At 42.5% G+C, this 23,698-nt stretch overlaps 1 protein-coding gene across 3 annotated transcripts; it reads right to left on the bottom strand.

Moving 5' to 3' along the window:
• Positions 1-549: 549 nt before the first annotated feature.
• On the bottom strand, positions 550-23,655 carry TPMT (thiopurine S-methyltransferase). 3 transcript variants are annotated; one of them, XM_027524334.1, is made up of 9 exons: positions 23,562-23,655; positions 17,229-17,412; positions 15,994-16,086; positions 12,875-13,007; positions 9,109-9,161; positions 8,379-8,453; positions 3,267-3,352; positions 1,655-1,699; positions 550-1,250 (listed from the first exon to the last, which is right to left on the bottom strand). In XM_027524334.1, exons 2-9 carry the CDS (start codon positions 17,366-17,368, stop codon positions 1,138-1,140), a joined length of 738 nt encoding a protein of 245 aa, XP_027380135.1. In that variant the 5' UTR covers positions 17,369-17,412; positions 23,562-23,655; the 3' UTR covers positions 550-1,137. The 3 variants fall into 3 exon arrangements, with proteins under 3 accessions (XP_027380135.1, XP_027380134.1, XP_027380133.1); XM_027524333.1 differs by having other exon boundaries at positions 17,229-17,429; positions 23,536-23,646; XM_027524332.1 differs by having other exon boundaries at positions 23,536-23,643.
• Between the last annotated feature and the right edge of the window lie 43 nt (positions 23,656-23,698).

The raw sequence follows: 23,698 nt of genomic DNA, 5'->3' as shown, positions 1-23,698 counted from the left end.
TGGGGGACCTCCATAATAGGCAGGTCTCCATCACCTGCGTGATTCCCTGGACCCGACCTGGGGTCCGGTGACATCTCCAGCTCTGCTTTCCCTCCAGGTACCTTGCCCTCCAGCACTCACCCACCTGTCTAATTTCATAAACTTGTGCCCCATGTGCTGGGCTCCAGTGGTGAGGGGTAAGTGGTAGAGGCTTGAACGTTTCGAGCACCCACAGAAAAATGAGCTGGAGCTGTATGGTTGGAAATGAGAATCTGGAAATGTCAACGCTTCTCAAATTTTCACACACACACCATTAAATAATTTTAATAATGCACCCCAGCCTACTAAAATGAGCTAAACAAGCTGAATCGTTTAGGTATTAGGTGGTGCAGTAAGAGAGGAATGTCTGATTTAACAAAATGTGACTATTAGTGAAAACTGAAAAGTTTTGACTCTAAACTTTCATAATGAACAGACATGAACCCACCCCTAAGTACCCCTCACTTCTTAAGACTTTATCATTTAAACAAGATTAGATTAAGAGAAACAAAAAACTGCCAAACACAGGAAAAAACTTCTAAAAATGATTTATTTTTACAGTTTGAGAAAAATATTTTGTTCCATATAGAGTGGTCAATTTCATTAGTTAAAAATTTTTTTCCTCATTCTGTCGCATATAAAATTATATAAGAAGAAAAATATGAAAAGGAATGCTAGGATTTAGTACAATTTGAGGGTTTATAGTAAAAATTAATGTTTTATTATAATGTCTTAGATGGTTAGCTTTTACCTTGAACCCTGTTAAAAGTGCTGCATCTCCTCAGTGCTTCTAAACTTCATAAAGATACCATTTTTCTATTATATTTGTTACATACATTGCATTTCTTTTTTCTTTTTTAATTATATGAGTAATATCTGCTGATTGTAAAAAATTCTTACAATCTGTAAGACATACAAGTACAATATTTTATTCTCAGTCATACACTCCTTTCCAAAATATGTGCTTTTTCTAAAAAGTTATAAGCATTTTTTTAGCAAAGATCTGTGATATGATTTGTGAACAATTTTTCCTGCAAAAGTCATCCATTTTCATGCCTTAGCACAATTTTCAATTGTTCAAAAACATTTTGATATTATTTGCTTCTATTTAGGTCTCATTTACTTTTCTGTAAATAGATATAACCTTTCAATAATCTGGTCGATTCCCCAACTTTTATGTCGTTCTTCAAAAACATCAACCTTCTCTAGACATTGAATATTGCATACTGAACCTGAAACAAAAAGAAAGTGGCAAGTTAAAATTTTATGACGAATACACTCAATTCTTCAAAAACATATCGTGACTTAAAAACTGTGTGTACTGAAGATTTTTCCTTTCTTTTTAATGAAAATGGGAAAATACTAAGAATACATTTTCTCAACTCTGAATGTTATTATCATTTTTAACTCCTAAGAGTTAAAATAAATATACCATCTCTCTAGAAGAATTGAGATGCCTTTAACATAAACGTACCATTTAGCTAAAAAGGCATATTACAGAGATGGGTCCCTTTTTGGGGGATTAAAATAGTCTCCAATAAAATGGACTTTTAAGTACCTCAGATATTAATAGTTTGCTAACAGCTCAAAACAGTTGACTTTACTTATAAAGTTATAGCACACATCTGTAACTTACCGAACAATTTTTTAACTTCCCCATCTGTAACGTAAAACGGTGGACCTAATTAAAAGAGAAACATGGTGAAGAGTAAGCTCTACAGATCTAATTCTAAAGAGAAACAAACCTTCAGGGCCCACTTCTCAGCTTATTCCCAATGACCTAGGGATATTCCTTCCACATACAACTCGATTATCCAAACAGGTGAGGATGGGACACATTTTCTGCTTCTTATTTTGCACATCTTATACCAAAGACCAGCTAACGGCAGACGCGCACCTCCAGCTTACATGAGACGCTGAGTCAGCTGTGGGACTTGGGAATAGGGACGTGAGAGCGGAGTTCATGAACAAATTCCCCTGGGACTTGCTGCTTCCAGAGCATAGATTTTCGACCATGCACAGTCCCTCATTCTACACACTCTGCCCATTTTGCTGCGGGCACTTTAAAGGAAACAACTTCTGCCCCGTTCTAGAAGGTATTCTGAGCCTCCACCCCAGACAGAGCCTGCTCTGTCTTCTTCCCACAGGCCCTTCCTTAGGCCTACTGCTCAGGAAGGGAATTTAACACATCATTGACTGGGGCATTTTTGCTGAAACTAACACCTGTGGCTGCCGATTCATTATGTAAGTGAATTTTGAAATGTCTCAGTCAGTAACATTTTGGTGGCAGAGTGGTAAAGAATCTGTCTGCCAGTGCAGGAGACATAAAAGACACAGGTTCCATCCCTGGGTCAGGAAGATCCCCTGGAGAAGGAAATAGAAAACTGCTCCAGTATTCTTGCCTGGTAGATCCCATGGACAGAGGAACCAGCTGGGCTATAGTCCATGGGGTCGCAAAGAGCCAGACACGACTGAGCACATACACACAACACACAAACGAAAGGTGTATTAACATCTCTCTGGTCAGTAAGTTGATAAATCACATTTGCAGGGCTGACATCTGTCTCCCTTAGTTTTTATTTCCATCCAAATGTTCCCAGACTTAATTATAGCTACTAGGTCTCGTCTTTTAATGAGTTTTCAAGAACTGACTTCTTCAAACAGAAAAAAAAAAACACTAACATTAATATGTATAAAACAAGGAACTTTTTTAAAAGCTCCATTAAAAATCAAAAAGGGAATGTTTACAAATTGAAAGTCTGTGCACTTGGTTTTCACTTCTTCCTGAAAAGCCATGACTTAAAAGGTCAAGCATTAATGTTCAAACACATTTAAATGAATCCAGAAGAAAACATCCCTTTTACACATTCAAAAAATATACAGTTATTTTTAACACATGCTATAGCTCATGGGGTCACAGAGAGTCGGACACAACTTAGTGACAGAACAAGAACATTTTTAACATGCAATAAATTATAAAATTCCAGCAATTAAAAAGCAGCAATAGAGATTTTCCTGCCCACCTCCTACCTTCCCACATGCGCTTCTCACCCCATCTTCCTATGAAGATGTATTTGTATTTGTTGGCATCAGCCCAACGCATCCCATCCCCCCATCACGGCTGACACAGACTTCATGTATATAAGCAGGATGCCTCCCATGAGATAAAGTAGGAGAAAATAATGCTATCCCCGTCATAGAAATCAGGAAACAAGGCAACCGGAAAAAGAACAAAAAGGAAACTTTACCTGCATGTTTGGTTGGATCGTAAGAAAAAACAGACAAGAGGTACCGAAACCCAGGTCTCGTTAGGGACAACATTACATCTGAGTAGCTGAAAAGAATACAAAAAGGCACGTGTTACATTTCTTTACAAAGTCAAGGCCTGTGGAAGACCAGATGCAGGGAGGGAAGCCTAGCTTTCCTTTCCTCTGTTACGAGTTTAATTCTCCGAAAAAATCACACGAAGTCGAGTCTTATTCTAAACAGCCAGAAATGGGCTCAGCAAATGATGTTACCCACCTAAGCTGGGAGATAGAGAAGACGGGAATCAAAAGGAGCTCTTGGGACTTCCCTGGAGGTCAAGTGGTTAAAACTCTGCACTTCTAAAGCAGGGGTCCTGGGATCAATTCCTGACAGGGGAACTAAGATCCAAATGCCTCGAGGAACAGACCGGAAAAAAAAAAAAAAACAAAGGAAGCCAGGCTCAGGAAGGAGCCCCTCAGACCAGAAGATGTCAAATAAAGTGGAGGAGAGGCTCCTTCCAGAGTGACTTGGACCCCGGAGGCCGGTCAGCTTTGAACAAGTATTTCCAGAAGCACTGCCAGTTCTGGGGCAGTGGTTCCCAGACCAGGCTGGTATCGAGATGACCTGGGCATCCATGGGAAGAAAAGATGCCTGGGTGTCAGTCATCCCAAGACTGAGTCAGTAGGTTTGCTGTGGGGCTGGGGATGCTGCAGTCTAACAAATATTCTGGGTGATGGGGTGGTTGCCAGGGGCTCAGATAAGAGGCACAAAACAATCCCTCTCCTCTTTTTAGCTGGACAGAAGACTCATAAACGGGCTTCCCAGGTGGCGCTATTGGTAAAAAAAAGCCATCTCCCAGTGCAGGAGACATAAGAGATGCAGGTTCGATCCCTGGGCCAGGAATATCCTCTGGAGGAGGGCATGGCAACTCACTCCAGTCTTCTTGCTTGGACAATCCCATGGACAGAGGAACTTGGTGGGCTACAGTCCACAGGCTCACAAAGAGTCAGATACAACTGAAGTGACTTAGCACGCCCGTGTGCAAGACTGATAAACAGGTCGAAATTCAAGAACATTAGAGTTCTGCAAGTATGGCATGACCCCTGAGTGCTACTGCAACTGTCCTTTGGAGCGGGTGTCCTGGGCCGCAGGCAATACCACTTCCCAGCCACGTCTGATGGGTTCAGAGTGGGGACCAGATGCTAACAGGGCCCATCAGCAGACCAACCAGGAGACAGAATGATGAATTTGACCGATCAGATGACTCCACTGGGAAACTGAGTTAGATCCAAAGGGAAGTTGGTCATAGATGGACCTAGAGATTGTCATACTGAGTGAAGAAGTCAGACAGAAAAGGATAAATATCCTATGACATCCCTTATATACAGAATCTAAAAAGAAATGATACAAATGAATTTATTTACAAAACAGAAACAGATGTGCAGTCTTAAGAGAATAAATTTACCGTTACCAGGGGCAGAGGGGAAGGATGGAGGAAGGGATAGTTAGGGAGTTTGGGATGGACGCAATACTGTATTTAAAATGGAGAGCCAAGAAGGTTCTACAGTATAGCACAGGGAACTCTGCTCAATATTATGTGGCAGCCTGGACGGGAGGGGAGTTTGGGGAAGAACGGCTATATGTATATGTATGGCTGAGTCCCTCTGCTGTCCACCTGAAAATATCATAACAGTGTTAATGGGCTATACTCCAATATAAAATATTGTCTGTTGTCATTAGTAGATAAGTTGTGTCTGACTCTTTGCGACACCACAGACTGTAGCCCACCAGGCTCCTCTGTCCATGGAATTCTCCAGGCAAGAATACTGGAGTGGGTTGGCCATTCCCTTCTCCAGGGGATCTTCCTGACCCAGGGACTCAACCCATGTCTCCTGCATGGAAAGGTGGATTCTTTACCACTGAGTCACCAGGGAAGCCCCTAATATAAAATTAAAAGTTCAAAAGAAAAAAAAAAAAAAAAGAGGAGTTAATGGTTCACTGTGGTCTTTGAACTAAACCCTGAAGTTGCTGTTCTGGGCGGTGGCTGGAGCTGAGAAGGCTAAGGGCTGTGAGTCAGATACATGTGAGCAGGAGTGTGTCAGCAGAGAAAGCTGAGTGCTGAGGCAGGAGGACAGAGGAGATGCACACAAGGAGGTGAGTGGCAGTGAGAGAGACAGACAGAGGTCAACAGGCTGCAGAGCTCTGGGTAGGGCGCTTTGGCACTTGGCATATGGGTTTCCACCAGGTCCAGTTGTGAAGCCAGCCCTGTCTGGAGCCCTGGGAGAAATCAGAGAGACTGTCTAGGGTGGAGATTAGGAGGACGGGCTCGCCAAGGTCCCCAAGCTCAAAGTCCAACCTCTCCACCTACTGGCTGTGTAAGCTTGACGAAGTCTTTATCCCTTTGTGCCTCAAGTTTCCCCATCTGTTAAATGGGGATAAGACCAGCAGTGAACGCACAGGCGGTTGTGAGGATTCAGTGAGCTCACACATAGAAAGTGCTTAGAACAGTGTGTATTCAGCACTTGTATGTGCTTGTAAGCACTTGTATTAAGCACAGTATGTGTTAAGAAGTCAGTGACTTCTTCCTTCGGCATCCATGACATCAACGCCCCTAAAACTCGAGCTGTTTGAGCTGGTCGCTCTTCCGCGCATGTCAGAGAACCAGCCCTAAGCAAACTTCTGAGCAGAAACCTTCGAGTCTTAACTTTCCGATTATCATTTTTAACAAGAAAGAACTCGCTGTCCCCAGGAAGTGATGAGTCAGATGGGTTCGGCAGGGTGTCCTGGGGCTCACCAGCATCCTTCTTCTTGGAATGCAGACTTTCTCAACTTGTTTCCAAAAATTCAGAAAAACAAGAGATCTGATTGATGTCAGACAAAAGGCCTAAGTGTCACAGCAGAAAACACAGCAGTTCTCGCCCAGATGTAATCTCAGCAGGAAGACACCCAGTACTGAGGGCAGGACTGGGATAAAGCACTAAGTACCTTAAATGTAAGATAAAGTCATGGAGCTGTCCAATGGCTCAAAATAAACAGTTATTCCGGAAACAAAGGCCAGTGTTCTCAGGAGTTCTTGGGGCTGTGACCACAGACACACTCACACACACACACAGATGGCTGAAAGGGGAGAAAAGAGAAGAAGGGCACCAGGAATACAGAGTCCAAAGGAGCCTCATGACTCTTTCTTACCATGAATTAAACAGTTCAGGGGCCATTTGGAAGGCCTTCATTTCTAGGACGGAAGAGGCAATAGTAGCTGCTGGGAAACTGTATTTCCCTGGCTTTCAGTCTAATTTGTTCTCAATTATTGACTCAACACATACTTATTAAGCTTTTACTATGCGTTAGGAGAAGGAAATGGCTGCCCACTCCAGTATTCTTGAAGCCTGGAAAATCCCACGGACGAAGGAGCCTGGTAGGCTACAGTCCATGGGATCGCAAAGAGTCGGACACGACTGAGTGACTTCACTTTCACTTACTATGCGTTAACATTTTATATCTATTTGGGGTTGGCCAAAAAGTTTGTTTGGGTTTTTTCCACAAGCAGCTTTCGGAAAAGAACAGAACTGGAAATACAGAAACGACGAGGGCCAATACCAACGTGCACTTGTTCAGTTATTTCTCCAGCATCGTGTGTTTTTAGACACAGTAGGAACTTAATGTGTATTTGTTGAACACTGGAACGAAAGTTTCCGGTAACAGGAGAACTGAAGTGATCGTTGAAGGAGGGCGTACAGGGGAGAGGCAGGAACAGTCCCGCTAAGGATGGTCCTTCAGGGAACGATGACTTTCAAGCATGTGAGGTAGGGAAGGGTCCCAGAGAGGGAAGAAGAGAGGCACAGTGTCAGAAAGAAAAGGGAAAAACACATATTAAGAGGATGTGGCACGGTCTAATTAAAAAAAGATGAGGTGTGGCAACAAGCCTAATTGGTCAAACAATTCACTTTTAAAATCTGAGACTTCATTTCACCGATGTGTAGTCCCAACCCTTTTGGCCACGTGCTACGAGTCTGCCTCCATAAAACTAAATAATTCAATATTTATGTGCTACACCCACATGAGTCTGTGAATGACATCTGGGTTGGAAAGTACACAGGAAGGATCACATTTCACTCAGTAGCCTTCTCATAGTTTAATTTTCTAATTAGACCAGGTACAGACGAATGGCCACTCAAAATACCCAGATCAAAAGCCCTAATACAGTAACGGCTAATATTTAAACTGTCATTTAGGGTCGACACTTTCTGCACGTGTCATTTCTTTCCATTCCCACAACAGCCATATGAGGGGGCCGAGGCATGGGCGTGGCTTTAACTATTTTTATTTGTTTTATTTTATCTTCTGGCTGCGCTACGAAGCATGTGGGATCTGGTTCCTACACCAGGGATCTCCTGTAGTGCAAGTGTGGAATCTTAATCCCTGGACCAGCGGGGACGTCCCTGAATCTCAATTTTGTCATGCACTTGCTTGCCACCCTGTGGACATATAACTTTTAACCTCTCTGACCTTACTTCCTCATCTGTAAAATGGGAATAATGATGGCCTAATACCTCACAGGGCGACTTTGTGGAGGAACTTGTTGATCGACATAAAGCATTTCAACAAAGTCTGGCACATGGCAATAATCCAACAAATATTATTAGCTGGTAGGGTCAGTGGCAACCCACTCCAGTGTTCTTGCCTGGAGAATCCCAGGGACAGGGGAGCCTGGTGGGCTGCCATCTATGGGGTCACACAGAGTCGGACACGACTGAAGTGACTTAGCAGCAGCAGCAGGGTCACTGGAAGTGAGGAGGGTGGTATGAGTAGGAACATTACAGTTTTACAGAGGAGTAAACTGAGGCTTAGAGGAACTGAATGTTCTGACTAGAGTAACATGGCTTAGAAGTGACAGAGCCACAAGTCTTGCGCCTGTGTCCCCACGGCCAAATCCTATACTTTTTAGACCAAGATACTGTTGGATACAGGTCTTCTAATTCCAAATACAACAAGCTATTCCAAACTAGTAAAAGTCTAGGAATCTTCTGGAAACCAGAAAAAGTATGAGATACTGAATTAAGGCTAAAAAGGGGAGAGGGGGGAAACAACATAATTAAAGAAACCAAATCACTAACCGTTTGCGATCACTTGGATTAACAGCGACTAAGGCTCCTCTGTCCCAAATCCTATCAAATTTGCCAATATTTGCTCTACCAGAAAGAAAAAGAGAAAAAAAAAATCTATAAGAAAAACCGAATCTTTAACAAGACAGGGTTCCCCATGGTATGTGCTAGAACCTCACCAGCGGTTAAGGAATTGGGATCTCACAGATGCTTTCCCTCAGAATCTCTAGGGATGTGCTGACACATGTGTACACGTGTGTGTGTGTGTGTGTGTGTGTGTGTGTGTGTGTGTGTAGCTGTCCATTTCCGCCTGGTTCTAGGCACTGGTGGCAGCAGCTTGGACTTGGGAGCGCAAAGGAAGCATGAGGGACAGTTTGCAACAACTCTGCTCTCAGCCCCTGGAACAGGTACAGGAACTCTCAGAAGAGATCTCCCCTCTGTCCGTCTAAGACTGAAATGCATTTCCGTTACAGACACAGGTGTGAAGTGGAAGACATTTTCTTCCCCTCCTTTTCCCTACCTTCCTAGGATCAAAATAAGAAGTTACCCAAGGACAAAGATATCACGTGTGCAGACATGTAGGCTCCAGTAAAACCAGCTGCAGAACACAGACTCAAATGAATGTTTTTCATGGATGCTACTGCAAATTGGACGGAAGTGATAAAAAGATTCTCAACCTACCTCATCACTGTCTAGCAAACACTCAGATTTTTAAAAGTGGAGAGGAAGACATCAGTCCTACCTGGGAAGATCAAAAAGGTTGCAGCAATACAATGAAATGTTCCCTGAAGAACTCTGCAATGAAAAAGTAAAAAAAAAAACAAACCATTTTATTAAGAGGTACCTGAATGGTTAGAGGAAAAAAAAAGAGAAAGAGGGGACAAAACAGAGCATAGGTAGTAAAGAATATGTAATTAAAAACATAAAGGACATAATTTCATGGCAAATCATCTTCACACATCATTTGTTAAATGTTTATTTTTTAAATTGTAAAATAAATATGGACCACATTATAAAGAATTTCGGAGAAGGCAATGGCACCCCACTCCAGTACTCTTGCCTGGAAAATCCCATGGATGGAGGAGCCTGGTAGGCTGCAGTCCATGGGGTCGCTCAGAGTCAAACTTGACTGGGCGACTTCACTTTCACTTTTCACTTTCATGCATTGGAGAAGGAAATGGCAACCCACTCCAGTGTTCCTGCCTGGAGAATCCCAGGGACGGGGGAGCCTGGTGGGCTGCTGTCTATGGGGTTGCATAGAGTTGGACACGACTGAAGTGACTTAGCAGCAGCAGCATAAAGAATTTACATAATAAAGAAAAAACCTGCCTGCCACCATCTGAACAGTGATTTTCAATCATTTCGGTGAGTTCCTCTCGATTTTTTCCCTCTCACTTCCTGCACCTTGCAACTTTCACAAATATTTTTTAACTGAAAATAATGGCACTTTAAAAAATTAAAAACCAAAAAAAAAAACCAAAACATTAAAAACCAGTATGGGATTCTTTGGGATCAACTCAAAAAAAAAAAAAAAAAGAAAAGGAAAATCAGAGATTGGTTAACCCTGAAAATCAATTAGCACTTACTCTGGAACTTGTTAAATTTTAGCAAGGTTCCCTTTAGCAGAATCTTGACATTTTAACTCCCTTAAAGACGAGCACACAGATTGCTCAGTTACCAGGCAGACATTTTAAAAGTGCAGTTCTGTTGACTCCCCAGTTTCTCTCTTTCTTTCACTGGCCGATGAGCATTTATTTCCCAAGCGTCTAGTGGACAGGATTAGCTTGGGTTCTAGAGACTGCAGTAAATGTGATATAGGCCCTGACCCGGGTAAGGACAGCCTGGTGGGGGCAGTGAGGCGTGGGAACAGAGAGCCACCACGATACAGGATGGGCTGTGCTGTTCTGGTTGTGTGCCCAGAACTGTGGGAACAGAGCAGACAGAGCGGGGACTTCACTTCACTGCCCTCGCTCGGGGAAAGGAGGAACAAAAGGTGGCCACGGATGAACCGGCTAGACGCATCTGCTGATATCACGGCGGTGGGCGGTGAGGAGCCTGGGCTTAGGAGAGGGGCAGGGTAGGAGAGGTACTAAAGGGTCTGAAAATATTGGATTTTATTCTGAAATGAGGTGCCAACAGAGGCTACGATGAGAGAAGCGCAGGTCTTTGCAGAAACACAGGGAGGTCTCTGGAAACACAGGGGGGAGGGGTCTAGAGGCCAGGAGAACAGCCCATGAATATCAATTCAGGCTGCAGATGGGACTCACTGGGGAGGTTTACTCAGACCTGGTGCCAGGCCCCACCTCTAGAGGTTATGACTTAATTAGCCTGAGCGCTGGGAATCTTAAAAGATCCACAGACAATTTCAAAGGTGCCACTGGGGCTGAGACAGAGAAGGCAATGGCACCCCACTCCAGTATTCTTGCCTGGAAAATCCCATGGTCGGAGAAGCCTGGTAGGCTGCAGTCCATGGGGTCGCTAAGAGTCAGACACGACTGAGCGACTTCACTTTCACTTTTCACTTTCACGCACTGGAGAAGAAAATGGCAACCCACTCCAGTATTCTTGCCTGGAGAATCCCAGGGACGGGGGAGCCTGGTAGGCTGCCGTCTATGGGGTCGCACAGAGTCAGCCATGTGGCTTCAGCCACGACTGAAGCGACTTAGCAGCAGCAGCAGCAACTGGGGCTGAGAACCATGGCCCCCAGGAGGACTAGCCTCTGTGGACCGAGGCAACCAGGATTCTTAGATGATCTAAAAACGAACTGGGAGGAAGCTGCAAAATAAAGTACTCTCAAGCTTCCTACTGACCTGAGCGATTAATTTCAATCTTTAGAAGAGAGTACTTTGTGAGAGACTGAATACACAAACTCAGTGGCCAGACTGCACGTACCAACAACTCATGTCTGATAAGAGAACTTGGATCCATAGCCTCTGGAGCAAGCAGCCTGAGAAGTCAAACCGCAACCCTGCAGGGTGGTGGTCAGTTGACCGCCATCCTCCCTGATTTATAACACCACCCCTCCTCCCCGTCTCTTCCAACTCAAACATGCTTCCCAAAGCAATCACTGGGGTGCTGCTCCGAGTTAGCCGATAGCACCTGAAGCCTTCACATCTTTCACCAGGAAGCTTTCCCACCCCACTGCCAGGCTTTGAGCCTTCTGCCAAATGCAATTGGCTGACTCCCTCTGAACAAACAGTCTCTACTTGTTCTCATTTGGGTAGATTCTGCTTATTTCCCCATTATTATTCCAAGCTAGTGCAGCAGTTTCACTGGATCATTCTGGTCACAGGCAGAAGACAACTCTCAAATCTATCATTTCCAGCCCAGACACTGCCCCACGCTTTGGAGACAGTTGCCAGTACCCCCTTATCATACCACACATCTTTGCAACTAATCATCTCCAGAACAACGCTCATTTTCTCTGCTCTTCAACTTGTTTCTCCTGTTTCGCCATCCAACCAGTCATCTGAGCTGGAAATGTAACCTCATCACCCTCTGGATTCCCATTCAGTTAATCACCAAGGCCTTCCCAGTGTGACACCCTAAACATGGCTTTAAGCCATCTGTTCCTCTAAGCACCCCATCGCTCTCCCAGTGCAGCCCTTCAAGTTCTTTCCCGGACCACTGCTCACAACCTCCTATCTGGTGTCTCTGCCAGGGGGCTACCGCCCTTCAAACTCACTTCCCTTGAGGCTACAAGGGTGAAAGTGAAAGTGAAGTCGCTCAGTCGAGTCCGACTCTTTGCAACCCCAGGGACTGTAGCCTACCAGGCTCCTCTGTCCATGGGGTTTTCCTGGCAGATACTAGAGTGGGTTGCCATTTCCTTCTCCAGGGGATCTTCCCCACCCAGGGATTGAACCCGGGTCTCCAGCATTGCAGGCAGATGCTTTACCATCTGAGCCACCGTGGCTGGTTGCAAAAGAAAGCCTGGCTGTCACGTTCCCACTTAAAACCCTGTGGTGCAGAATGAGGTACCAGCCTCACAGGGCACCTGAGCTGGCTGACCTGATGCCCTGCCTGTCCCAGCCCTAACTGTCACCACACTTCAGGAAGCTCCCCTTAGGCTGGGTTAGGAAACTTCCCTCTCGGTTTGCTTAATACCCCAAGTCGTTTGACTGAGCTCCCTGTATGACAAATAGTCTCCTATGCTTCTCTTTTCTCCTAAGCCAAGCGGTTCTTTAGGGCAGGGACAGTGTTTTCATCTCTTCCGTGTCTTACGCAGGGTGTGGCACTTGACAGATTCTCAGAAACATTTGTTGATAAATTAAAAAGCCAACAAACCCAAACCAAAAATATGACAAATAAGCTTTGATCTTGGCTTTTCATGTCTATTTGTTCACATCTAGCTATGGTCTATCTTTTTATGTTCCTTATGCTATATAAAGTCCTGGTGAATCTGAAGATTAAGAGGGGTCATCTGATGTGTATAGTGTCTTCACTTACTCATGCTGAGAAAAACCTTTTTTGTGGGGTATGGAAATAATATTTGCCAAAACCAAACACACCTTGAATATTTTGGCTCCAGGAATTTCCATAATTGGTTCTTCTGAGTAAGAAAGATTCTGCTCCGTAAAAAAGTCCCGTATCCCAAGTTCGCTGATTTCCACGCCTACTACACTGTGTCCTCGGTCTGCAAACCTGCATCAAATCATATAATTACAAAGTTTTCTTTCGAGTACAACACTAAATAAAAGCATATATTTTCCTTAATTTTAAGAGATTTGTATGAATTCAGACTCACAGGGTTTCACAGAACATGCAGATCCACAGTAAGCAGATTTATATATTCTCTATATATTCTATATAACATAATCTATATATTCTCAAACCCTATGCTATGTGGAGTTCTGAGAAAAGGGTTTATAGGACCTTGGGGAAATTTTAAAAGCTTGGAAAATTATACCTTAAAATGTTGATTTACTAAAAATGGACCGGATTGGAAGAGTTTTTGATTTAACAGCATCCTATGAATTTGATATGCTTTTCAATCTCTAGAAATCAGCTCTGTCCATTAAAACTTTCAGTGATGAGAGAAGAATCTCTACCTGTGTTGTTCAATCCAGCAGCCACTAACCACATAGCCTAGGGCCCTTGAGACGTGGCTTGTGTGATTGAGTTTAAATAGCCACATGGGGCTGATAAGATATAGTACTGGAGTACACAGGGCTAGAACATTAGCATCCGTTTCTATAACAATGTTAAAATTTCCACTTATCTGCACTAAACCCTATCCAGAAATTTGTTTCATGACCATATGCAAATAGCTAGGATTTTCCTGATTAGCTTTATGGTTACAGAATTCAGTCTTGGGATCTTAGACTTCAGGGAGAACAGCACTCGTGACACAAATACCCAGGTACAGTATTGATTTTTATGCCACATTAAATAAACACATAAGTCATTTATGCTATAATGCAACACATGCCTTCTTAAAAACCACTGCACCATGCAAAATCATGCAATAAAATCATGAAGTTTATGGGGATGGGAGTTGGGATACACATTAAAAAAACTTTACTGTTCCAATGGAATATTATTCAGTCATAAATAATTGAACTCTTGCCATTTATGACAACATGGATGGGCTCTGAGGGTATTACGCTAAGTGAAATGAATCAGTGAAAAACAGCATATAATCTCACTTACATGTGGAATCTAACAAAAACAAAAACAAGCTTATAGATACAGAGGCCAGACTGGTAGGTGCCAGAGCCTGGGGGTGAGCGATGGGTGAAATGGGTGAAGGAAGTCAAAAAGTACAAATTTTTACATGTGGAAAAAATGAAGCATAGCCTACAGTGGACTCACACAGACTGCATTATACTGTAATCCATTGCCCTAAGAAAACCCAAAATCTAAGAAAATGTCCTAAACACTATGTTAATGTCTTTGAGTTTCAGCTAATAGTTTATCTATTCACACTGGATATCTGTATAGACCTTTAATACACAAATTTATTACATAAGTGAAGAATCCTCTAACATAACAACTTTTATACAATAATAGTCATGTCCAACTCTCTGCAGCCCCATGGACTGTAGCCCATCAGGCTCCTCTGTCCATGGAACATTCCAGGTAACCTGGAGCAGGTTGCCATTTCTTACTCCAGGGTTTCTTCCCCATCCAGGGATTGAACCCTCCTCTTTTATGTCTCTTGCATTGGCAGGCAGATTCTTTACCACTGAGCCACCTAGAAAGCCACCTACAATTACAGTAGCTTAGTTCTGGCATTCTTATTATAAATGACTTTAGACCCTAAAGTCTAAAGGAACCTTCAGCAATCACATTTAATCGGCTGTTTCCTTATACCGTTTTCTAATCTTGCGTCAAAGCTTCTGCTAGAACCAGGTTGTTAACACTTATGACAATAAAACAATCTGTTCATAGAGTTAACGTTTTTCTTGCAGGTAGTTTCCAAAGAAATTCTCTTGTCTGATTCAGTGAGTCAGTTAGGATGTAATGTTCTCAATTTTGTGGCCACCTAGACGGAGGAGCCTGGTAGGCTGTGGTCCATGGGGTTGATAAGAGTCGGACATGACTGAGCGTCTTCACTTTCACTTTCATGCACTGGAGAAGGAAATGGCAACCCACTCCAGTGTTCTTGCCTGGAGAATCCCAGGGACGGGGGAGCCTGGTGGGCTGCCGTCTCTGGGGTTGCGCAGAGTTGGACACGACTGAAGTGACTTAGCAGCAGCAGCAGCAGACTCTTTAAGGCACAGCAGCCACTTGCAAAAGCTCTCAGCTACAAGTTGCGGGAGCGGTGGCAGGCTGCAAAAATGTCACTGTCCCCACTCAAAAATCCACTCCCAATGCATACACATTCTGTGGTTTGGCCACCTATATTTACATAGGGAACAGAGCATTTTTAAGTTACTGTATTTTTCCACTTACTAATCATTTTCATATATTTTATTTTTCTTTCCTGCTTGATGATCAAAGTTCTCAGTGTTCATGCTTATAAATAAATAGTACATCTTGGCACATAGATAGGATCTGTACATCAATCATTACAACAAATTCTGTATAGGAAACAATTGTCAGGGTAACCCATACTGAGGGTGGCTTGTTAGTTAAAGTGAATTCTTTTCACAGAGAATTACTCACAAGAAACACTTTCTTTATCACTGGTTTTATTAGCAATGATTCATGAAAACAAAAACTCCTACGTGCTGGTTGAGGGAGGGGAGGGTTGAGCTGAACTGTGGACTATATACATTCTTGCCAAAAAGCTGTAATTCATTTTTCTGTCCACCTCTATTTAAAATACATAAAATTAACTTAGCCACATTCCTAAAACACCTACAAAAACTAAACCATGCACAAAGGTGAAGGAGAATTAAGATGGAAAACTGGTTCCATCTTCCCCTCTCCCATCTCAATGGTTCTAAACTAATTCTTTTTCTTAACTCAACAAGGAAAAAGACAAGTTCACCCCTCTGTTTAGGCAGTGTCCTAACTGTTTGAGAATATTGCCTCTATGAACCCATCAATAATAGTCTACTAAATATAGAATCCCTGTACATTTCCTGAGAAAGGAACTTTTAAAACTTATATCCTATTAAATATTCACCCACAGTATTTATCATCAAGACAAGAGAGTATGTTCATGCTTATTTGCTCATACCATTTCATCTCAACTGCTTTTCCACAAAGGGGAAAAAATACCCGCAGTGCTTTCTCGCCTTTAAGAAAGGTATCCAAATACTTCTTTAATAGCCTGGGAAGAAAAAAAAAATTGTTTTAATTAGCCCAAGGCACAGAGGAAAGGACTACAATCATATAATGCTAAGTACCTTTCATGCATTATCTCACATAATATTTCCCAACAACTTTTACTCAGTAGAGAACCTTGGTTATTAAAATCGCCAGTTTACATATGAAGAAACAGGAAGATTAAGCAGCTTGCTCAGTCATGTAGCTAGTGAGGGGTTAACCTGACCCAAACCTGGGATTTTCCTGGTTAGTAATTAAAATCAAAATTTTATTTTTCGTTAGTTGATATGTTTTAAAAATGTATACCTATGTGATAGAGAAGGAATGGCAACCTACTCCAGGATTCTCACCTGGAGAATCCCATGGACAGAGGAGCCTGGCTACATGGGCTACATAATCCATGGGGTCGGAAGAGTCAGACCACCCACCACCACCTGTGTGTATGTTCTAAGGCCAGCCACACAACAGAGAGAACTCATACAACGGCTCTGGAATGATATCCCAACTAGTACTCAGTGTGCAAATGTAATAATAACAACAATGTTCCCTGGGCAGTCAGGGTGGCTGCCTGGACGAAGGAACATGTGTCATGACCACTTTACTTGGCAATGGGCCATCATTTATTGCTGCTGCTTCAAAGCTGACTTCTACTACCATTACATTGCTCAGCATGTAGCTCACATTAATTTCTCTCAACTTCTCTTCTTCCACCATGTAGACAGTACTTTAACATTTGAACATATGCTATTGGAAAGCAAAGTCATAACACCACTACTCTTCAGTATAAAGAGATAGTAGCATTAACATAGCTTGAGCATCTGGGTATGTATAAACACACGTGACCAATGAATAGGTGTTACAGGGGGTTAAAGTAAGACATATTCCAAAAATTGAAGATGCCATCAACTGTAGGTTGCACCAGGATTTATACTCCACGGGAAGAAATATCACTGCCAATTAAACCATGACATGCCACAGATGCATTCTGACTTCAAAGATGCTCAAATGTGAAAAACTAAACCTGTGTATCTTAAAAATCAGTCAAATAATGTGTACCTATATTATTATTTCTATTTCCAAAGTCAGTTTTTGATGGGGCATTTCTGTTATAGACCAACATTTAATATAAACATAAACACTTCTTACTGATGTCCTTGTTCTTGATGAAATCCAGTTTTGTGGTTCACCCACTTTTCTTGCCATTCTTCCAGAGTCAGCACTCGGTCTTTCTGAGCCTCAGTGTTTGGGTACTCTTCACTGTCAAGTAAGGCTCTTGAATCACCCATGGTTTTGCAGATGGCTCTGGCTCACAAACAAATGTCCCCAGTGCCTAAAAATGAAAAATGTCTGTAATGCTGTCATATAAGGGCATTTCAATTCTATGATAAATGAAATAAAACCCTAATACTTCCAGCAGTGTAGCTTTTAAAAAGTATTTCAATATTCAAGGAAAAGCCACACAAAAGTTACTTTTCAGCGAGTCTGATGTTAACTGCATACCTCATAATCCATATTAGGAAGGATCTTTAAATAAATTGAATTACATCTTAGAGTAAAAGAGTTTAACTTTTTAAAAGAGAGAGGATAAAAAAATAAACAGGCAGTATAACTTTTGTTAGCTGAGAATTTTTTCTAACATCTCATTCTTTTGCATTGGCAGGCGGATTCTTTACCACTGAGCCACTAGGGAAGTCCCTTTAACATCTCGTTCTTTAATTTTGAAAACTTCTTTTAATGTTCACTTACTGTTTTTAACCAATGTTATGTTGTACACAATTCAGAGTTCAACAGAGTTATGGAAGCAGGTCCCCATTTCTAACGAGAGGCAACCATCTTTAATTCTTTTAGCTGAATCTTGACATATAACTCAAAATATGGCTCAAATACCATGCGTATTTTGTATCTTAATTTTTCACTTCTAGGAAGCATCTAGAAAATATCAGCATTTAGCCCTCTTTCAACTTGTCAACACACACAGACACACACACCACCTTCTCATTTTTCCTATTGCATCCGTGCACTTATAGCATATTTGTGATTAAATATTTCAAGTACACATTACAATGACTAGGTGAATACTATTCTCAGCTAAGCCATGTAGAATTCTATGATTACTTTTCCTTTTCTGTACAACTTTTTTATTCTATAGTTAATAACTGTCTGGCTTTTTCATTTATAAAATTTCTATGTATTTATTACTAATTCAGCACTAAGTTCTCCCAATCTCTTATTAGTACACTCCCAGTCTCTTCAGTTATCAGATATCCTATCAACGTCATCTTAGAGAAGAGCCTTCTAACGTGGATGCTCTCTTCTCGTGGTACACAGCCGGCCTTCTGGGGTCCTTCCCGACCATCATCCTGAAGCTTTCTTTTTTATCTTGTGCTGGATCCCCTGTTTCCTTAATTGGCTATCCCCCTCTTTTTTTTTTGTTATCACCCTTATATTGGTAAAGTATAACCTTCAGCAGCTTTCTGAGAAAGGGTGTATGGGAGAAAAGGGTTTCTTCTGCAACTTTACATGTATAAAGTATCTTCATACTATTCCCTACCCACTGGCAACCCACTCCAATATTCTTGCCTAGAAAATCCCATGGACAGAGGGGCGTGGAGGACTATAATCCATGGGGTTGCCAAGAGTCGGACGTGACTGAGCCACTGAGCATTCCCCATCCTTGATGTATAGTTTTGCTGGGTAAGAATTCTCAGGTGGAAAACATTTTCACTCACAATTCTGAAGAAATCATTCCCTTATCATCTAGCTTGCAGAGTTAATGCTTAAATTCAAAGACATTCGGATTCCGATGGTTTTTCTACGTGGCCAATATTTTTCTCTCTCTCAAAGCTTTGCTTTGTCCCTTAGTTTGTGCAATTTCATAATTCTATGCTTTACTCTGGGTCCACTTTCATCTGTTTGGTGTAGTTCTTTTAATCTGGAAGCTCATATTCTTCAATTCTGGAAGAAGTCTTGAATTATTCAGATGATTTTGATCCCCTCCCCTCTTTTTTTCTATTTCTCTTTCTCAGACCCCTTTTATGTGGTTGTAGAACTTCCCAAATGGCTTAAGTGGTAAAGAATCTGCCTACAGTACAGCAAACACAGGTTCAATCCCTGAATTGGGAAGATTCCCTGGAGAAGGAAATAATGACAGTACATTCTAGTATTCTTGCCTGGGAAATTCCATGGACAGAGGAGCCTGGCGGGCTACAATCCATGAGTTCCCAAGAGAGTAAGACACCACTGAGCGACTAAACAACAATAACAATAGAATCTCCTGACCCAATACTGTAAATCGCTCATATTTTTTTTATTTTCTAGCTCTTCACTGTTTTGCCCTATTTTTTGAGAAATCACCTTATTTTTATCTATTTAGTTCTTCTTTCCTGCTTTCAAGTCTTTACTTCTTAAGAGCTCCTTTTTGTTTCTGATGCTCTCTTTTCATTTTATTTTTATGTACAGAATGGTTATAATATTTTCTTTTATTTACCTGCATGGTTTGTTACTGAGTCACTTTTTCTGTTGGTTTTGTCTTCTGTCTTCCAAACTAGTGACTGTCCTTAAATGCCTAGCAATTGTTTAGTCACTCAGTCATGTCTGATTTTGTGACCCTATGGACTGTAGCCTACCAGGCTTCTCTGTCCATTTAATTTTCCAGACAAGAATACTGGAGTGGGTTGCCATTTCCTTCTCCAGGGGATCTTCTTGACCCAGGGATTGAGCTTGCATCTCCAGCTTGGCAGGTGGATTCTTTACCACTGAGCCGCCAGGAAAGCCCCCTTACCTACTCACATTTAAGAGTAAATACCAAAAAGCTGATTATAAGGTTAAGTTTGTGGATGGAGCTTACTGACTCTAAGCTTTAGTGTAGAATGATATGAGCAGATACCATTTGGAAACTTAGATGTCATGATCTTTATTTATTTATTTGGATTCAAGACTTTCCAAAAATGGACCTTCTAATTCCTGTTGAAAGCTTGAGTCCTTGGGACCATGATTCTATACTCACATGCAGCTGCTGCTAAGTCACTTCAGTTGTGTTCGACTCTGTGCGACCCCATAGACGGCAGCCCACCAGGCTCCCCCGTCCCTGGGATTCTCCAGGCAGGAACAGGGGAGTGGGTTGCCATTTCCTTCTCCAATGCATGAAAGTGAAAAGTTCAAGTGAAGTCCCTCAGCCATGTCCGACTCTTCGCAACCCCATGGACTGCAGCCTACCAGGCTCCTCTGCCCATGAGAAAAGGATAAAAGCAGAAGGAGGTGCCAGCATTCATTCACTTGTGTTGAGTTAATTTCTGTATGGATGGGAGTATGGCACTCCCATCCCCAGCTGTGAACTGTATCTTCCCAGTCCAAAGACTGTACCCTCTCCAGGGAATAAACCTGCAAACGTCTGGTGATGCCGTGAGGAGCAGGAGGTTGAGGAAGGGATCAGGAACTTAGCTTTTCAGGAATCAGAATTTCAAACAATTGCCTTAATTTAGACTAGACCCTTCCATTTCCCAGAGATACCTGGTGCCGATAGCTTGTGAGCACGGGGGAATTCTATACTCCAAGTAGGATTGCTCACTGGCTTCCCCATTGCTGGTTTAGAATTTAGCTTTCTTCAGTCTGCGAAATCCTTCACTACTTGTCCATCTGCTTTCTTGATTTAGAAATTTTATTCTCTTCTGTCCTTCCTTTATGCCTTTAAAAATCCTGTTGTTTTGGTGGAGTTTCAGGAAGGAATAAAAGCAGACGCATGGATTCAGTATCCCACCTCTATCCCACAAGTCTGCATTTTCAAATAATTTTCTCAAACCTTTTTTTTTTTTTTTGAACGGAAAATGCATACAAAAGTGTTGACCTAAAGAAAAACACACAACCTAAGAGTTATGAATGTCAATTTTATTTGGGGACCTCACTGAGGACAATAGCCTGGGAGAGAACCTTTCAGGGGCACAGCCTTTCAGAGCACAGCTCCGGGAAAATGCTCCAAATATGTATGTTCTGCATACATAAGATGTTTTTTGTTTTTTTTTTTTAACTAGGAAAAATATGTAGCCTAGTGTGCGTATGCATGCTAAGTCACTTCAGTCGTGCCTGACTCTTTTCGACCCTATGGACAGTAACCCGCCAGGCTCCTCTATCCATGGGGATTCTCCAGAATACTGGAGAGGGTTGCCATGCCCTCCTTCAGGGGATCTTCCCCACCGAGATTGAACCTGCGTCTCCTGTGGCTCCTGCATTGCAGGCAGATTCTTTACCGCTGAGTTACTGAGGAAGCCCATAGTCTAGCATACATCTTGGTAAAAGATTACTGCTAATCACAAAGAACAGATACTTTAAGTTGATTTTAGTGATTTCTGTGTACAAAAAGTTGCAGAAATCTGGGACCGCTGTAATTCTCTCTGAAGCATGCTATTTAGGGGCCATTGATCCAAAACACATAATGCCTCACTCTTATTTTCCTTCCTGAAGTTCTGAAACACTTGGGGAATATCACTCTCTGCAGGGGGTTGCAATTTAACCCTTAGTATAACTGGATGATGAGCAATACTCTTTGTTCCTTTTTTTTTTCCCTCTACAAAGAGAACTAAGGAAAAAAGACATGCGACCATAACTGCAAATCTACCTGAAGGTATGTGGAAAATGTCTGTCTTTTCAATATGAAATTTGTTACATAAGGACAATATAACACAATAGTTCTAACATATCCTTTGAATCATTAGTGAAACTAATTTGGTTTGGATTACACTAGCAGGCTAATCTTAGTGGAGTTAATGATTCATCTATGAGAACAGCAAACATCACGGAAAAGAAGTTCTTCAAGAAAAAGTTCCCTTTATGACAAATTGGGCTTCAGTGTGCTTAGGATTTAATGGAGAAGGCACCTCCCTTGGAATTAAGAACACAAATCACTTTCCAGCAAACAGTTGTTAACAAATGGCTTTTGAAAGGCCCTGACATGTCAGGAGGTGATTCTTGAATCTTCTGAGAGGTGGGAGGAGTATCTGACTATATTGTGTACAGAAAAGCGAATTGTAGTTTTCCCATTTCCATTTTCAGCCACAAATTTTGACACCTGAACTTGAGCCTGATTAAAACAGTTCTCTACTTAAAAGGGAAGCATTATTTTATCATGGAACAAGGGCAGCCTATTGGGCTTCCCATCTAGCTCAGTCGGTAAAGAATCGGACTGACATAAGCAATATTCTCTTTGAATGTGCCTGCAATGCAGGAGACCAGGGTTCGATCCCTGGGTCGGGAAGATTCCCCAGAGAAGGAAATGGCAACCCACTTTCCTCTTCTTGCCTGGAGAATCCCATGGACAGAGGAGCCTGGCAGGCTCCAGTCTACGGGGTCGCAGGAGTCACGACTGAACAAAGCACAAGCGCAGCCTGGAATAGTTCAGCTCCAAAACGACTGAGTGGCTAACAGCAACAACCTCTCCTCCCAGCAGGCACCAATGGTAAAGAGCCTGCCTGCCAGTGCAGGAGACATAAGAGACCTGGGTTCAATCCCTGGGTCAGGAGGATCCCCTGGAGAAGGAAATGGTGATCCACTCCAGTATTCTTGCCTGGAGAATCCCATGGACAGAGCAGCCTGATGAGCTACAGTCCATGGGGTTGCAAAGAGTTAGATACGACTGAAGCAACTTAACACAAATACCCCTCTCACACAGACTCGGTATCATGAATATAATTTAGTAATTTCTTAGCTGCTCTCATAGCTTCTCAACATGTACTTAACTTGTCCACGTCCCTTTCTGGAGAAAGAAAAAATTTCCTTCTATAACAAGATAAAACTACAAAATTATAAGAATCAGGACAGGCTAATTTCACAATCATATCTTACCCATACACAGAAATAGCAGATGTGCACAAATCTCCATGGGTGTTCTCCCAAGTCTGGTTTCCTCCTCACCTTTTCAATAAAACCACGTTTCTGCTTTAAATTTATTTTAAAATTTTAGCAAATTGAAAATTTAGTAAATTGAAGTTAAATTTTCCTAAATTAACATTAGTAAAATTCAGTAAATTTACTTTAAAATTTTGGCAAATTGTAGAATTTAGAAAACTGAAGTAAATTTAAAATTGAAGATTTTAAACTCAAGTGCACAAATTTTAAGAGTGTGGCTCAGTGATTTCGTTTTACATATGCACACACCTATGCATTTACCATGGAGCAAGACACAGGATGTTTACAACACCCCATTTCTCCCACTTCCCCGCCCCCACGCACCATTCATTATTCTGGCAAGTATTTCTCTTTTCTTAAAATCAACCATACCCGACAGTGATTTGGCGGTCACTTTAATCAGGGACTCAGAAAGGTCATTTATTACCCATTCCCACTAGGCTCCCTGAGTCCATTTCAGGGCGTGGATTGCCGGGCTGTGCGCGCACGGTGGGGTGCCCCGTTCCCGATTCCGATCACACACTCACACTCGCAAACGGCCCGTTGGTCACCGTACCTTCCTCCGCGCCCGGCGGCCCCTACCTCGTGCGCTGTCCGCCCGCCGACCGCTGACTCTGACGCTGCCCAGGGGCCGTAAGGGCTGAAGACTCGCACCCCCGGCTCAGCCCCGCCCCGGGCCCTCCCCTCCCGCGGCGCACAGACCCCGCCCCCCTCCCCAG

The sequence above is a fragment of the Bos indicus x Bos taurus genome, chromosome 23 (assembly GCF_003369695.1).
Source record: "Bos indicus x Bos taurus breed Angus x Brahman F1 hybrid chromosome 23, Bos_hybrid_MaternalHap_v2.0, whole genome shotgun sequence".
Lineage (NCBI taxonomy): Eukaryota > Metazoa > Chordata > Mammalia > Artiodactyla > Bovidae > Bos > Bos indicus x Bos taurus.
The sequence above is the reverse complement of the archived record's forward strand: the minus strand, read 5'-3'. Positions and strand labels throughout refer to the sequence as shown.

What these genes read in the sequence shown, in the direction of transcription:
- TPMT (XM_027524334.1), bottom strand. Translation starts at nt 17,368, where the DNA reads ATGGGTGATTCAAGAGCCTTACTTGACAGTGAAGAGTACCCAAACACT. An exon ending in CATCAAGAACAAGGACATCA is followed by an intron (nt 16,087 to 17,228) that starts GTAAGAAGTGTT and finishes TTTTCTTCCCAG; the next exon opens with GCTATTAAAGAAGTATTTGG. An exon ending in AAAGCAGTTGAGATGAAATG is followed by an intron (nt 13,008 to 15,993) that starts GTATGAGCAAAT and finishes GATTTGATGCAG; the next exon opens with GTTTGCAGACCGAGGACACA.